The sequence below is a fragment of the Pezoporus occidentalis genome, unplaced genomic scaffold (assembly GCF_034315485.1).
Source record: "Pezoporus occidentalis ecotype Australia unplaced genomic scaffold, CSIRO_AGI_Poc_V1 ctg176, whole genome shotgun sequence".
NCBI classification, from domain to species: domain Eukaryota; kingdom Metazoa; phylum Chordata; class Aves; order Psittaciformes; family Psittacidae; genus Pezoporus; species Pezoporus occidentalis.
This window is the reverse complement of record NW_026913596.1, coordinates 857,128-873,628: the sequence shown is the minus strand read 5'-3', so window position 1 is coordinate 873,628 and position 16,501 is coordinate 857,128. Positions and strand designations below refer to the sequence as shown.

The 16,501-nt window shown below is 49.5% G+C and overlaps 1 protein-coding gene and 2 long non-coding RNA genes across 3 annotated transcripts in view; 2 read left to right on the top strand and 1 right to left on the bottom strand.

The window, feature by feature from the left end:
* The window catches only part of LOC134161579 (uncharacterized), a 94,513-nt gene that overhangs the window by 25,134 nt on the left and 52,878 nt on the right, over positions 1–16,501 (top strand). The gene's annotated exons all lie outside the window — the stretch shown is intronic.
* MEGF6 (multiple EGF like domains 6) overlaps positions 1–16,501 on the bottom strand; it is a 39,760-nt gene that overhangs the window by 15,287 nt on the left and 7,972 nt on the right. Inside the window, exons 3-13 of the mRNA XM_062614553.1 lie at positions 9,576–9,701; positions 8,607–8,729; positions 8,105–8,227; positions 6,805–6,942; positions 5,069–5,191; positions 4,205–4,327; positions 3,185–3,352; positions 2,734–2,865; positions 2,506–2,634; positions 773–901; positions 314–448 (exon numbers count right to left, since the gene is read on the bottom strand). Coding sequence (XP_062470537.1) covers positions 314–448; positions 773–901; positions 2,506–2,634; positions 2,734–2,865; positions 3,185–3,352; positions 4,205–4,327; positions 5,069–5,191; positions 6,805–6,942; positions 8,105–8,227; positions 8,607–8,729; positions 9,576–9,701 — 1,449 coding nt within the window. The remainder of the gene's footprint in view (positions 1–313; positions 449–772; positions 902–2,505; positions 2,635–2,733; positions 2,866–3,184; positions 3,353–4,204; positions 4,328–5,068; positions 5,192–6,804; positions 6,943–8,104; positions 8,228–8,606; positions 8,730–9,575; positions 9,702–16,501) is intronic.
* On the top strand, positions 9,696–11,497 carry LOC134161582 (uncharacterized). Its single transcript, XR_009964035.1, has 2 exons — positions 9,696–10,739; positions 11,067–11,497. It is a non-coding gene; the product is annotated as an uncharacterized LOC134161582 (long non-coding RNA).

Sequence of the window (16,501 nt, the reverse complement as noted above, 5' to 3'; positions counted from 1 at the left end):
TGGTTGACCCTGGAAGAGCAGTTTGTGATGGGCACTGACCAGCACCCTCCCGAATTGATAAATGTATGGATGAGGTCCAGCACCCACATCTACAGCCATTCCCACCCAGCTACGCAGGTTCTGTGCGCTAACTGAATGAACATGACTGGGTCTGATAGCAAGTTGTTTCCCTAAGCTAAGCAATGAGAGCTGAGACAGTTTGAAGAGGGCAGAAAGCGAGCTGCACTTTTCCCACTGAAAACTAGCCACGGGAAAAGAGGACGTGGGAGGAGAAAGGGGGGGGATGCTCTGTGAATGCTTCTGGGCAACTCACGGGTCTCGCAGCGCTTGCCGCGGTAGCCAGGTTTGCATTGGCAGGAGCCGTCCCTCCGGTCACAGTCCTGCGTGTGCTCCTGCACGCAGCGGCACTCCTCCGAGCAGCCGGCGCCGAACGCCCACTTCGGGCACGCTGATGGAGCGGGAAGGAGCCGGTCAGTGAGGGCAAATGGCACAAGGCAGGGACAGAGACCTCGCCGCCCTGCCTCCCTCGTCCCAGGGATAGTACCCATTTAATCTCATATACTTATATATAATCATATAGAGAGAGAGATATAGCTCTATATAGATAGATATATCTATAGATAGATTTATATAGATAGATATCTATCTATATAGATATATACATATAGATAGATATATCTATAGATAGATTTATATAGATATATATCTAGATATAGATATATAGAGAGATACAGATATATAGATATAATGAAAAAAGTGAGGACAAGCATACCCAAGTGGCAGTACCGTCCGTATAAGCCAGGATCACACAGACAGGCCCCATAAATCCGATGGCAACGACCCCGGTTGGCGCAGTTGCACTTTTTCCTGCATTGCTTCCCATAAAATCCTTTAGGGCACCCTAGTAATAGGGAGAGATTTGGGGGAAGATGAGCCAATTTCAGCCTGTTGTTTCATTTCTGGCAGACCAAAGGAAAAATGTACCCAAGTCAAAGGTGTATAACATCAGATATGAACCCTGGCAAAGGCTGCACTGTCGAGAAGGATGCCTTGTTTTCCAAGCAGGAATGTGCTTGTGTCAATATGCAATAAAAATAAAGGGAAGAGCAATCGGATTCCCTGCATCAGCTCAAAATCAGATTGCTTCAGCTGTGGCATTCCTGTCCTTGCAGAGAGTGCATTTCATTTGCTGCCACTCTCCAGCCAGATGAGGTGCCTTCAGGGCACCCATGAGCTCCATACCCAGCTTGAAGGGGTGACACCGGCCATGGGGTGACAGAGCCCTGCAGGGCTCTGAGCAGTCAAGATTTCCATATGTGAGAATAACTCATAGGCTGCTCCTATTGGTAAATAACTGTGATATTTGCACTATTAAGGGAATAAAATTATTATTCTTTCTCTGTTATGCTAAAGGTCTTACTATTAGAAGCACATGGCAGACAGGCTGTGTCAGCAGAAAGCTCCGGCCAGCATCTGGCCAGGCAGCACGTGCCTCCTCCCGTAGGACAAGAAGAGCAGGCACTTCGAGCAGAGGAAATGCCACCCTGGCACAACAGACCAGTTCTGCAGTGTTTATATTCAGCTTACCTTCCTGTTTTGACTCTGTACCCCTCCTTCACCTCCTTCCTACAAAAGGAAAGGTCAGGGTATCTCTTGCATTCATTTGCATTCTGCTTTGGTCTCCTCCTTCAGTAATGGTTCCCATATGCTCCTGGCCAATTGTCTGAAATCATTTTGTCTCTGTCTCTTACTGTCTCACTCTGGTTTTAGCTTATGCCCCCCAGATTTTAACTCTTTGGGAACAAGAAACAAATGCCAACAGCGACTGACACCTCCTTGGGTACTTTAGGTAACTATTGTCGCCTTTCAATGCCTTGGGTTTTCTTCAGATGAACACCTATTTTTTGACATTCTTTTGTGTGTCTGCCACTGAACATGCGGAAACTACAGATGGCTGCCCAGGGTCATTGCTGAGCAGCAAAGAGGGACTGCAGAGGTCTTCCAGTGCAGAGACAGGGTACGCTACCTGGAGCACTGTTTTGTGGGTGAAGAATATTGTTTACCACCATTCCCTTGTTAAAATTACATTCTCCCTTACACTGAGTCAGATGGAGCAGGGATGCATTAGAGCCACTCACACCGGGATGGCTCAACAAAAGATGTTTTCAGTGAACATCTAAAAAGGGACTAAGAAGTAAGATGCTCTGTGGAAAACATGTTAATGCTTCAGAGATTAACATCAAAGAGTGGTGTCGAGATGGTTGTAAGAGACATTTATCAAATGGCAGCAAACGTTCTACTAACACGTCGAGAGAAACAGGAACAGAGCAGCTCTGCAGGCTGGGCAGCATCACCTGTGACTGGCAGCTCAGGCATGCGGCTATTATGTGGTTTATGGAGAAAAGAGAACTTGTGCTTGATTTCAGGGCACCGTCCTGCCTCGGTGCAGGGGGTGGGACAACCCGCACCACCGAGCGCTGCGGCTGAAGGGGGCCATGCACTCACCATCCTGGCACAGCTCCCCGGCCACGCCGGGCGGGCAGCGGCAGGCGCCGGTGCTGGGGTCGCAGGAGCCCCCGTTCTGGCAGCGGCAGGACAGGCTGCAGTTCACCCCGAAGGTGCCGGCTGGGCAAGCTGGGGCGAGAGAGAGATGAGGTGAGGGGAGGCCCGGCCGCCACCTCCGTGCATCCCGGAGCAGGGATGAGAGCCGCGTTCTCGCCCCGCATCACGCACTCTGGTTGCAGAGGATGCCGGTCCAGCCCGCCGGGCACTCGCAGCCGCTCTCCTCTGCGTTGCATGTGGCTCCGTTCTGGCAGTCCTCACAGGTCAGGCTGCAGTCGGGGCCGAACGTGTGCTCCAGGCAGACTGCAATGAGAGGTGCTGCGGTGAAAAGCCTGCCCTGAGCTTCATCTTGGGGAGTCTGGGCAGAGAAACCCCATGGTTTAGTGTGTGGTGTCCCTGCCATGGCAGGGGGTTGGAACTGGATGATTATAAGATCCTTTCCAACCCAAACTATTCTATGTGCAAAGCTAAATGCTTCTGTGCTACAGCACAGGTTCTGGGTATATAGAAAAGCCACTCAATACGTTTGTGTCTTCACCAAACACCCACAAACCCAACACGCGTGGTTTAGTCTGGACTGCCAAGCCAAGCATGCCATTTACTGCTGCTACAAAATGCCCACCAAATTTTTCTGTAAGGGTGTGCTCTCCTCTTGCTTCCATCTCTTCCTCCTCTTCCTCATAGTCATCATTGAAGAGCTGGGTGAATTCATCCCGCAGGATTGCGACGTGAGGGATTGGGCGGATAACGGGGCGCCGACCATCCAGAGCTTCCACCGTGTCCTCTATAGCTGGGGAAGCAGTCACAGAGATCACAGTGTCAGTGGGAAAAGATCTCTAAAGGACCAATAGTAGGACAGAGCCTCTGCAGCTGGAAAGGGGAACCAGAAACGTTTACACAGGGCTGGTGCATCTGATTTGGCCTGGTTTGCACCATGGATTTCTCCACATCTCTAAAGTGTTTGCAACTTGCTTAATCGTTTCTTTGGGCTAGAATGGGCATGGGCCAGCTAAATGTGCTCCAAATCCATGGGAGATGCTTTGCTCTTAACCTTGACACACTTCTGACCACAGCCACTCGGATTCCTTGAGTTTTCAGGTACCTGGAACGTTAAACAAGAGTGCCCATCCCTTAATGCATCCGCATCGCTTCTCAGCTTGGTTTGCCTTTTAGATAGTGTATCTGTCACACAGAGAGAAGGGTTTCCTTCCCTTGCAGGGCAGGCAAGGGTTAAAAGCCAGGCAATCAAGCTAAGCCCAGGCACACTTGGGAGCCAGGGCAGGGCCTATAAAAGCCATGGGCTGGGTAAGGGTCCTGCATTTGCTGCAGCAGGGGGATGCTGGATGTTGTTCTTCTGGGTGCAGACCTCAGAAAGCCCTCGCAGGAGCCTGGGTGCTGCTGCTGAGGGGTTTGCTGCCCTGCTAAGTGAGTAAGGTGGGTAGCAGTGTGGTGGTGGGATAAAGATACTTAAAAATAGAACCTATTATTTTTTACATAGAAAATGTGTCAGTGCCAGTGACTGAGGAAAGGGTTTGGGTTCTTTTGGTACTGTGGAGTCATCGCTGCAGGCTACTGTAAGTGGAGCTGTGCTACAACCCCCTGTGCTGCTTTGGGAGGTGCAGCAGTGCCGGGATGCACTTACAGATGCAGCTCCTTCGGTCTTCATGTAGCTTGTATCCGATCTTGCAGCTGCACTGGAAGGACCCTGGCTGGTTCTGGCACGTGTGTTCACATCCCCCATTGTTTGCAGAGCACTCATCCACATCTAAAACCAGTGAGTATTCCAGTGTAATAGGAGGCAACATACAAGACAGGAGCCTGTGTATGTTTCTGCCCACAGATCAGCAATAGGCTGGTGGAATCCTCTCTGCTAGTTATATGAAGTCATCTAACCCTAAAAATTGAGTGAGACCACCTGAGATTCAGGGGGCCAGGGTTTCAGTTCCCATCTGTCACTGATTGAGTAAAAATGGGTGGCTAAACCTGGGTTTTCACCTGTGAAATGGTATTGGAGAGCTCTGCTAGGGAGAATAACTCAATAGGAGGAAGAGCTCTCCTTTCTGCTGAGAAACTGGAAGAAATACCTGCCTGCTCCCAACCAGGTAGGACCATTTCCTGCTCTCTTTATTAAAAGCTTGTGTTAGTCACTGTCCCAGCTGTACTTTATACAGGCACTTCAATTTCCCTGCATCTCCTGGGTGAAAACTGTGGGCAATGTAGGCCTCTGGGGTTGAACATGAAGTGATTTCTGTGAATTAATGAAGTCAGACCTGGACCAACCCCCTTTGAGTTATCCCAATTTGAATTTGGGGTGTTCTAAAGCCCCACTCCTACCCTTCAGTTGTGCCGGGTGGGTTGGAATAGCTGAGTTGCCTTAACCTTAAACTGATGAAAATAGAACCAGAATTAGAGGAACCCATTCCATGCATGTCCCTTGCCATGCTGCAAGGCTGAACTGCAGCATTGCTGCTCACTTGCAGGAGTCCTGCTAGGTGCTTCTGCTTACCATCACACCCACAGCCGTCCGTGCCCAGCCGGTACCCAGCATAGCAGGCACACTCGTAGCCTCCAGGGTAGTTGTAACAGTCTTGCTGACAACAGTGAGAACCGCTGTCACATTCATTGACATCTAAATAAAAACCAGAGGGTGCTGGATGTTAGTACCCATCTAGCTTTGCAGTGGTGACAGTGCTTGTTAAAGCTGCTCTGTGACGAGCACGTGCTGAGCTTTTCCTCATCTGACTGCCAAATGCTGACCAGTGTTCTTGTTCCCCTCTTGACATGAGTGAGCTTTATGTTAGCAGATCTCCTCTGCACTGTGCTCCCCAGCCAAAGGAGGAATCCCGAATCCCAGAGGCCTGTGAGAAGTCAAAGGTGATTGAGATTGAGGCTTGTGTGCTTACAGACAGGGGGGGATTCCAACTTGCTCTTGCTTTCTGATTTACCCTGTTACAAACAGTGATGTCTAGTTCAGAGGTGGTGGAGAACTGTGGGGTTCCTTCAGACTGCCTCAGAGTGAAGTCTCTGAAAGATGGATCTAGATAACCTGGAGCAAGCAGAGCTCCTGCAGCTCCTTCAAGCCCCTTGTATTTATGGGACTCCATTTGTCCACTGTGAAGTGGAATTACTGTGGTGCCCATGTAGTAAAGGGGTTTGAAGCATCCCCCTACCACTGGAGGAGGCTGCACCAAGGAGGTGCTGGGCTACAGAAAGATTACTGGGCTTTGTAGTGTGCAAAGGAATAATGTTCTTTTAGAGCAGACTCCTTTGGGAGAGGAATCACCCCCTTTGCACAATAAAACCCCTCTGCGTGTGCCCATGGCAGCCTGCTAAGGAGTTTTTGTTCCAAACAGATGCCCTGGACTAACATGCTCCTGGAAAAGTGCAGAAGGATGGTGGTACTGAGCTAAGAACTGAATTCAGGATCTCTGGAGTAATATGAACTGCACCTCCACACTGCATGGAAAAGTGTAAGTACTGTTTTGCATCACTGAACACTTATTTGGTAGCAACCTCCTGCTTGCTGGTCTTATGGAAAGAGAGGTCTTCAGGTATAAGTGCCTCAATGCACAGACCCTGCAGCTAACCTGCAGAGCTATGTCACCTTTGGATGGGTACGCAGCTTTGGTGAACAAGTCTGAGGCACAGGAGTACACCCCAGCCTCACACAGCAGTGCAGGAAATGTCTGGGTTGTGAGCACTACAGTGGGTTTCCAACTAGGTTATTGCTCCAACAAGCACAGAATGATGCAGTATAAAGTGCGTGCCTCAACCTTACAGCATTCACAGAGCTCAAGGTGCATTTCACCCTTACCTCTCCATTAGCCCATACTTTACAGACTGAATGGGGCTGAACTACACTTGGCTTGTAGCTAATAACTCCTCCACATCACTCATTTATTCAAATTACACTGCTGCTTCCTTTGAGATAACAGGCAAGATGGTACATTGTGAGCATTGGCCCTTCTAGACGTTAAGCTCATAGGTATCTGAGATGCAAGTCTCTATCTGCCTTAGATGAGATTCAGCAGGGAAAAACTACCTAGTTCTGAAGTCAATGTTTGCTGCCCGAGTAGGTTTTGGGGTTTGAGGAGGTCTTAAGTAGAGCAATATCTCATCTCCTCTTTGCATCTGTTTCTAGGCTTGTTAGCCTGTTTGTAGTGCACATACACATAGCAGTTAAGCTAGAGATCCTCATCATTGCTTGTAGAAACAAGATATGGACCTTTTCCCTTGCCTTACCAGTGCATGTCTTCTGGTCCTCTTCGAGCCGATAGCCAAAGTTACAGGTACAGACCGGGCCGGAGCTGGTGTGGTGGCAGCTATGGGAGCAGCCCCCGTTGTTGGCTTCACAACTGTTCACAATCTCCATTTCTATCCCTGGAAAAGACACAGGTTAGGGCTGTGCTGCACATCTGTGTACATCAGCTGGAGCTGGCATCCACAGCAGCGCAGCCCTGCTGAGGAGCAGAGATCTGCAGCGGGGAAGGATGAAGGCAGATTTGCTGGGCTGGGAAGTGATGTATAAAAATACATGGAGGGATCCCAGGCAAGGCCCCATGTAGCCCTTTAGGGACAGGCTCTGGACAATCTCTGAGATGAAGCAGACTGCAGACAAAGCTGCTGCCATTCCTGACAAGCTGCAGGATGTGCTGCCAACCAAAAGTTGGCTCAGCCTTTGTACATACAGAGCTGTTCTGATGCCAGCTAGGAATGGGAGCAGCAGAAAAGAGCTAACTATGGAAACATCCAGATGCCTACAGCTAGCAATGTGAGTTACATGTCAAAAAATGGCAGGCACAAACATCAACAGCAGCCATAGATCATCTCAGCTTGGCAGGCTTTCTGTAAACTTGTCTGGTTAATTAAGCTTTCTTAAACTAAAAGCAACTTGTACCATGAAGCTTCGACTCAATCCTCAATGCCAGGAAAAGAGTTTCTGCCTTCAAGGATGTTTGTGAGGTTTTTTAGAGTGTTCAGACCCAAGGAGGATGGAAAAAGGGGAGTTTGATGCTTCCCAATGGATCTGCGCATGTCAGAACCGGAAGCTGTGCCATGGTGGTTCTCTCCGTGCGCTGAATGCCGACAGCCCCACTCTGTGCTATCGCTGCTGATGTGTCTTAGCTGACCAAAGATGCATGAACAGTCTGGCTGGCTCTTGCAATAATAGTGTTTATTTCTCCTCCTGATGGGAGCAGATGTGATCACTTCACTAGCTCAATTCCTCCTTCAGCGACACATCTGCAGCTCACTGAACTCATCCAGCAAAGTCCCCAGGAGCAAAACTTGGCCTCTTTGGAGCCAAATAGCTCCAAATCATTTGCCTAAACCAGCTAAAGTAGCTTCACAGTAACTGTAGAGATCAGACCAAGTGTTTTATCCTGGTGGGAGGGTGACCAGCCCCAGGTCTGCTTGTGAAAGTCTTCAATACCGATTGCTCTAACTTGGTCCCACCAGTTCCCAAGGACAGTGCACAAGCACTTGCCTGCAGGAGCAAACCCACCTCCCGTCCCCCCGGATGGGGTCTGCGTGCAGTACTCACGGTAGCATTGCCTGCCATCAGCCCCCAGCTCGTAGCCTGGGTTACAGGTACACTTGAAGGAGCCCCGGGTGTTGAGACACTGGTGCGCACACATGGCCAGTCCAGCCAGGCATTCATTCACATCTGCGAGAGATGAGCAGTCAGCAAAGCAGGTTGAGCCATGAACAGTCTTTCAAAGGGACACTTGTTTCTATCCTCAAGTTTTTCACCAGTTTCTTGCACCCTGAGTGCTCCCCTGGGGTCAGACTAACAAAGAAACGGAGTTAAGAGCTCGGAATTACAGTAAATCTTCCTAAGAACTTGGATCACACAGAACTTAAGTGTTCCAGACGACTCAAGCAGGGCTGTTGGCCAGACACCGAGTGCTTTCATGCCACCCCTTCGGAAGGCTTGTGCATCGCTCCATTACATCCACAAACACCAGCAGTTAGTCTGATGGGGCATTGCTGCACGCCATGGGACACAGTTGGTTTTCCCCAAGAAAGCTCTGCCAGGGGCTCACCTTCACAGGCCTTGCCATCGGGAGCCAGCCGGTAGCCAGGGTGGCACTCGCAGCGCGGTGTCCCGCGGTGGTTGTGGCACCGGTGCATGCAGCCCCCGTTCCTGTCGCTGCAGGGGTTCCTCACTGCAGGTCAAAGCAGAGGCAGGCTCAGTTCATGCCAAGCTCTTGTTGGCATGATGCTTATGGCAGAACAGAGCATCAAGCAGTTGTCCCTAGCAATGAAGTCTGTGAAAGAGCAGACAGAAAATCTCTGCTACTGCACTCTGGTTGCTGCTCCACCCGGGGAGGAGGATTTACACAGTGTGAGATCCTGCAAAACCCAGGCACTAATCTGAGCAAAACCGTTCCAGCAGAAGCTTGGCATGGGCATGCGCCTCTAGGGATTATAGAGCAAGGGCTAGGCAAATTTGCTTGGAGTGCTCCTAGCAAGAGGTTTGCCAACCTCTGACCTGTGCCAGGACCTGGACAGATGCTACAAAACCCTACTGACGGCTGTGTTTTTAATACTCCAGTTTTCCCTTCTCCCTTAGCAACTTCACAGCTAAAGATTTTCCCCCTCCTGCTTCTTGAATGCCAATTGCTAGGAATAATAAGATTAAACTTCTGCTCTACATCCCCTTCAGCTTCTCTCCCTCCTTCAGCCGGGAGCAGGTCAGCCAGAAAGCTGTCTGCAAGCACAGGGAGATGATCCCATCCTGCTGCTGTTCCATCACTTTCTCAGGAGCATGTGCCTTCATACCAAGTCATTTTGGATGGCTCCTTAATCTCTTCCCAGCCTTTCAGAATAAGCTGCAGAATAAGTCCATAACACAATAACATGCTTTTTTTTTATTGGAGATAAAGACCCAAGTCTGATCTCTTGGACATCTGAGCATGTAAGGGAGTGCTCCCATTCCCCCAGCTCAGCTCCCCTGGGCCCAAGCAGATCCCTGCCTCCCCATCTCCCCTTGTGTGCTCAAAGGGACTCACAGACACAGCGCTTGCCATCCTCCCGTAGCTGGTAGTTGTGCCGGCACTGGCACCGGTGCTGTGCCAGCGTCACCTGCACGCAGTCGTGCTCACAGCCACCGTTGTTCAGGGCACACGAGTTCACAGCTACAAGGAAAAGGGATAGGCTGTGAAGAGCAGCACCCGGTAAGATCAGCTCCACAGCGTGTTGCAGGAAGGGAAGCTGCTGCCCATCATGCTTCTAGCAAGCATCATCCCTCCCCGAAGGGTGCCCATCTCAATGAGGGGGCTTCTTGTGCTGCGCTGTCGCTGGAAGTCTCGTTTTGTTCACAGAGGCACTGCAGGTGCAATGCCACAGCAAGTGTAGCTTCATTCTGCTCAGAGAGAGTTGCACTGGGGTGTATTCAGGTTTTCCTGTAACAAAATGATAAGGAGCATGAAATTGCTGGCTCTGTTGTGCAAAAGACCCTGATTACGCAGGGCAGTGGGTACCATGAATTCTTATGGGAGCATTTAAGGAAAAAGGTTTTAGGCAGCATCCTGCATGTCTGAATTTCAAGCCCCCCAGCTCAGTGCTTTGACTAGGAGATTTCTACATGACACTTAAGGCACATGTCCTATGGCTCGTCCACACTGCAAGTAAGTGATGCTTTAACCAGCAGTCGCTGAGCTGAAGAAAGGCTGGTGTGAGCTGCGATTTCATCCTCCAAGGAGGCTGCATTGGGAATTGAGATTCCCAACTGGTGTTCCTGGCCACGCTGCACCGTTTCTGTGTGGCCCTTGCGCAAGGAGCTTTCCTGCCCAGAAAGATTCTCAAGTCAGAAAACAGAAGGTTTTGCCTAGGCTACGGCAGAAAACAGATCTCATGACCGAATATGTGGACTGTCCTGTTCTTTACAAGCTTGCTATCATTAATCAGCCTTAAAATAGCCTTCTCCTCCCTCCTCTGATCTTATAATCTGGCCCTTCTCTGCAGGACAAGTGATAAAAGCATGATGTTTAACCAGAGATGCGTGCATCTTGCAGCCAGCAAGCGGGGAGGGCTTTGCCTACTCATTTTTACCAGGCAGCAGCTATCCAGGATCACTGACCTTGGTGTATCTAAGAGAAATCTGAGCTAGAAACAAAGCTAGAAAATAAATCTGGAGGAGGATTCATGGACACTGGCAGATAAATCATCTTGGGGTAATTACATAGCTCCAAAGGGATAAGTCTCCTTCTAAACCACTGCGTGTCTCCCGAGTTAGCCTAACTACTCCTTAATCAGCGAGCATCTCCAACATGCTTCAAAGAGAGGTGTCCCCATGGGGTTGGGAAATTGGCCTTTAAAGTTGGTTCTTCCTCTCAGGAGACACAAATGGGCAGGAAAGGCACCGCATGCCGCACACCAAAGCTGGGTGGGTGCGACACGGCTAAAATCCAGCCAAGGTCTGCGATGGAAACTCGGACCTGGTTTTCATAAGCACAAGTACAAGGAGCTGTGGTCTCACACGTTTCTGACCTATTTTTCAGACTCCAGAATAAACCAATGTGCTGACTGCGAGGAATCTTGCGAGAAGGTTAAAAATATCCCTAATGGAAACCATCTCTCCACAAGCGAACCCTTCAGGTAACCGTGGTGCCCTTGACAACCTCGACAGTTTGGCGAAGCAGGCGAGCTGGAAAGCACGTGCTAGGAGAAGTTCCTGCTTTTAGCAAGGTCTCCATGCCCTAAGGTGAAGTGGGTCTGTGGAGCAGCCGTGCCCAGGATGCGGATGAGCGGGTGGCTGTGGGTACTAATGTGTTGCATTACTTGGGCTGCACCAGAACCTGGTCTGAGTATTCGAAAGAGTGTTTTCTATACATAAACCACTGCAAGTAATTTGATTCAACCTCTCTTGTACATTAGTGAAACCCAAATATTTGGCACAGGAGGAAAATAAAAGGCAAAACTGTGTATTAAATTCTCTTTTCTTTTTCAGCAATAAACATGCCTTGACTCAATGCTGAGGAGTTCTCTCACTTCAAGCTTCCAAACCCCAACTTCCCATTGTATGCCTCTAACTAAACAACACTTGGGGGAATAGGAGCAACTTAATAGGGTCAAAGTATTGTTGTACCCAACGCAAGCAGTTTATGTTAGTTGTGCTGACAGTGTTTCCTTTAATCCATTTGGAAGGAAACAACAGAAATACTTGATGTTCCCCAAAAGTTACAGGTCAGAGTTAGAGCACTCAAGCTTTCGCAGTAATGGGTGGTCATTTTAAAATATTCTGCTATATTAAAGCATTTAATGGCATATATGAAAAAATACCATTAATAATGTGCTTGTTGGAGTGCTTTTCTAAAAAAGAAGTAAAACAATGCTAACGCCTGCCAAAACATTCCTTCATATGGGAAAAGTACTGGGTTGACGTTTAATGAGTCAATGCAACTCATGTCTAAAATAACCTCCTGGTATGCAGTTATTTGTATGCATTTGTAGTCTAAATAACTGGCCTTCTTGCATACCTCTAAAAGACAACTTTTAACATTCTCTAAAAGACAGCAGAGTGCAAAGAACTGAAGTCTTTATCATACAGAATTTAAGGAGACTGACATCCCGTAAGGTTGGACACAGCAGACCTTCCAAAAGCATTTTATATATCTTATTTCTAGTGAACATACTCTTCAGGACTAATAACCCCATCTGAGCCCCCCATTCGTGATTGCACACGATGATGGAGGGGTTGGCACACGCTGTTGCCTCAGTCACCATGGGTATGTTCCAGACCACTACGGGTAATGGGAACCAGAAGTCCTTTGCTGCCAAGAGACTTGAGCACGGCGCAGAAGCGGCTGGCATCACTGGCTATCTGGTGCTCATAAGCTATACAGGACTGGTGGCACACATGGGATGTAAAAGCAAAGCGATCGCATCCCGTGGTACCAAGCAGAGACACCCACAGCGCACGGATGGGCTTGTTTGTGCAGCCCCGCGGTTCTGCTGAGATAAGAACTAATTCAATTTGAGAGTCAAGAATAATAAGACAAAACAAATGAAACGCATTAAATTGGTCTGGGTGTCTCCATCAAAGAAAGAGCCTTCTCGCTCTGGCCCTCCTTGGCTGGCTTCTCGCAGCGTAGCAGCCTGCAGCCCTCGCTGCTGGCCTTGCTTTAATTACTGCTCTTTTTTTGCTGTTTACAGAAACACTCTAAAAATATTTCCATTCCCAGATGCTTTTCCTTGCTTAACATTGCTGTGAAAGCGGTGCCAAATCCAGTGTCATCTTGCGCATCACACAGCTTTTTGCAATTAAAGCTCAGACACATTTTCCACAGATGATATTTTGTCTGCAAGAGGGACCTCATTTCCATCCCCTCTGTCTGAAGGGAATGCAGCGCTGCTGAAAGGTGCTAACTCCTAGGTTCTGACCCTCTCGGGCCCAGGGAATGAACAAAAAGGGATGAAAAGGACACCGTTACTATCGGTTGCACGTGGGAAGCAGGTCTGAGAAGTAGCATCCTAACAGAGGAGATGCCACAGGGAGGTGGTGACAAGATTTCACTCGGTTTGACTCAAACTTCTCCTCTTTTCCATCTGTATCACGTCTTCAGAGCTAAGTAATTTGCCATCAGAAGCAGTGAGCTAATTAATACCTTATAAGCAACCTTAAGGAGCTGGAATTGAGCAGGACCTTCCCTTTTGGGATAGCACAAAACCATGGACTCTAAGAAATAGCTGAGGAACAGCTGAGAAACCTGCCTCTGGATAAGGAAAAGGTCACATTCTCTAAACCCTGCAAGCTGTCTGTATAACACATGTAAACTGACAACCTCTACAAAGCACACAGGGACCATTACCCTCTGTCACATAGGTCAAGCCCACACAAACTGTTACACATCGTCCTTCTGTTCGCTACACAAATCCCTGCTACATTTCAGATTTCTTCATTTAAAGTACTCTTAATATAAATAGGGATACATCATGTAATCCCAAACTGATTTATTCTAACCTCAGACGATTTCCAGAATCATGTTGTGTGTTAATACAGACCATCTCTCTGCTCTGCAGGCCAATGAAAGCAATTGGCTCAGATTAGATTCTTTGCCTTGGACTGGATTTCATCCCTCCGCTGAAACAGTGGAGAAGGACCTGAAGATGTCAGCTTCCTGCCTCCTGCCCATGTGGTTCTGATAAAGAAAGAGGTAATTTCAGGACGTCCAGTGACTCTCTTTGTTCTGTTTCACTTTCAATAGCACCATCTGCCCTTTTTCTTCCTTTTGTATCAAACTCATCAGTGACTTGCTATATTTGAACAACAAAGACGCAATAAAAGAATCTTGCATAACTGAGCTGCACCAACCGTGGGTGAGACCTGCTGTGAGGCACAGAGCAGGGCACAGGAAGGTGGCTTTAAGCCGCTGTTTGTGCTACCCTGAGCCACAGGTACAAGTTGAGCTGTCGGGGGCTCTTTGGCAGCATAGGTGCATCTCTGGGATGCAGCCCGTGCATGTCTCAGCCTCGGGCTGAAGGCTTTGCCTTGGCTGTCAGCTCTTCTTCCACACGCACAGAGGGATTGCTGCAAGGCTTCTGGAGTCCCTTGCTCACAATGACTGATGAAGCAGATGTAGCTCTGGTAAAGGAAGAGATCCTGAGGTGTGAGCATGGGGACACCACAAGCCTGCTGTCATCACCTGCCCTCGATTCTCCAGGCTATGTCAGAGATGGGATTTAAGAACACGCTGTTGTCCTGAGCACAGAGCCAAGCTCGGCTTGTGCTGTAAAAGGGACCAAAGCCCTTCCTTACAGCTGGCCTTAAGCTTGGCACGTGGAAAACACCTTCCTCTTCCCCAGGGGTGCGCTGGGTGCTCCTGAAACGGGAAAACTGGCGTGAGAAGGGAGGGAGCGCTGGGCAAGGCCCCTGCCTTCCCTGCTGCCGCCCGCACGCTGCCCTGCGAGTGCTGCCTCGTCAGGAACGCTGCCCTAATGAAAGCCACGTGCGCTCCCAGAGCAGAGCGAAGCCCCTGGCTCCGCGCTGTAAATGTTTATGCAGCCCGAGCACTGAAGGGAAGAACCGCTTGCATGTACTTGTGAGAGCATCACAGAGCGGGAGCGCACGCTCCGGGTCACCACAGTCACCCCTAGAAAGCTGCCTGCCCCGGCTGCACGCTCATGGGCTCGCTCTCCAAGCACTGGGGAAGGCGAGAAATGGGAGAGAGCATCCCACTGCCACGGCCGAACCCGGGGTGGGAGCATCCCCTCGGCAGCCTCCCATCGCCACCAGCCGAGGTGCTGCCCTTGCCCAGGCTCTGCTCTTCCAAGGGCATGGACATTACACGCATGGGAGTTGTGCAAGCTCAAAGCGCATCAGGCTGGGCTGCTGTATGTGACTGCTGCCGTGCAGCCAGCACACACAGGGAGGACAGAGGTTGGGCTCCAGCACCATCATACAGGATCCATAAGGGCAGAAAGCACTATGGGACAAGTATCAAACAGGGCGCTTCTGAGACACAGGCACCCACTGCACAAGGTACAGCCACAGACACTGGCAGAGGAGTAACCAGCAAATCTGTGCCCTACTCTGAGCTTTTATGAGACAAAGGTGTTTCCTTCCACCCCTTCCTCAACCAGCTGAATCAGTCAGTACGAAGCTGTTGCAAAGGTGTAGCTGAGAGACACATGCACACAGATGTGTTAAGAACAAAAGGCACCAGTCCTGAAGGGAGAAAGCCAGATTCTTATTCCCCTTCTGTTTGTTGTTATTTGAGCAACATATTGGACAGTTATGCAGTGAGAGGGGTTCTACTTGCCCTGCCTGGGCTGCATCAACTTCCCCATGCTCTTTGTGGCTCACAGGGCACAGCAGATCCTGCCAGCTCCCTCCCCAGAGCTTCCAGGAGCTGCCCGCTTACTCCCATAGCAGATCAGGTTTCATGAGCAGGGACCCCTTCATTTTGGCAGATGAATTCCAACCCTGTGCACACGATGGCAAAAACTTGCTCAGAAGTTTAATGCAAAGCAGGTTTGCAGCGCTTGGTGCGAGCAGCCCAGCAGTGCCCTGCACGGCACAGCCACGCAAGCTGGGAAGCCTAAAGAATGAGAGAAAAGGATGGAAATGGCTTTTAAATGAGAGATTCCACTCTATAGAGATCCCTTTAATATTTCCTATGGGAATAGTTTCACCTTCTGGGGCTGACCCCGCTGAGAACGCTCCTGATTTTGGGTTCCCTCATGTGTTATTCTATGAGGCAGAGGCAGCAGGATCACCACGTACCACAGAAAGAACTACACATTATAGAGGCAGTTATTAGATGACAGACCACATGCACACACATGCAAACAGTAGCAATGCGTGCCCATGAACACAAGTTGACGTGTTCGGTGCTAGTGGGCTGTGAGTGGTTTGGCTTTAAAAACACAGGGCACTCAGTGAACTCGCACCTTAAATGTACGTCCCACTGCACTTCAGAGGGGCCCCGTGGGTACTGCTTCCTTCCATGGCTCTTTTCCCTGCCCGCATCACCATTCCCACCTGGAACAACCCAGCCTCACGCAGTCGTTTCAAGCCAACTCTGGCATGTGACTATATTCTGAGAGAAACCAGCAAATGGCCTTTGTAACAGCATCGCCCGGGAATTCTTTCCACTTGTACGAAAATATCCCTCAAAAAATGGAAAAATGTGTCAAACCAAGCGCTGCAATAAAACCAGCAGCAGATGCTGGAAGGCAAATCCAGGCTCCAGCCTCTGAGCCTCCAGTCTGGGGCTGGCAAACAGCAGTGTTCCAAGAAATTAGCCCAGGAATCAGCCGCAAGCCAAACCTGGCATCTCAGCTGCAGTGTCTGGACACACACCATCTGAACGGCTGCCTGACCAACATCCCATGGTCCACACACAGCCGTGCTTATTTCCACTGGCTGTCACACCCAGAGCCTAGGGAAACAGTTGAGATAACAATGGGACTGACTTGGACTTTTTCATAATCC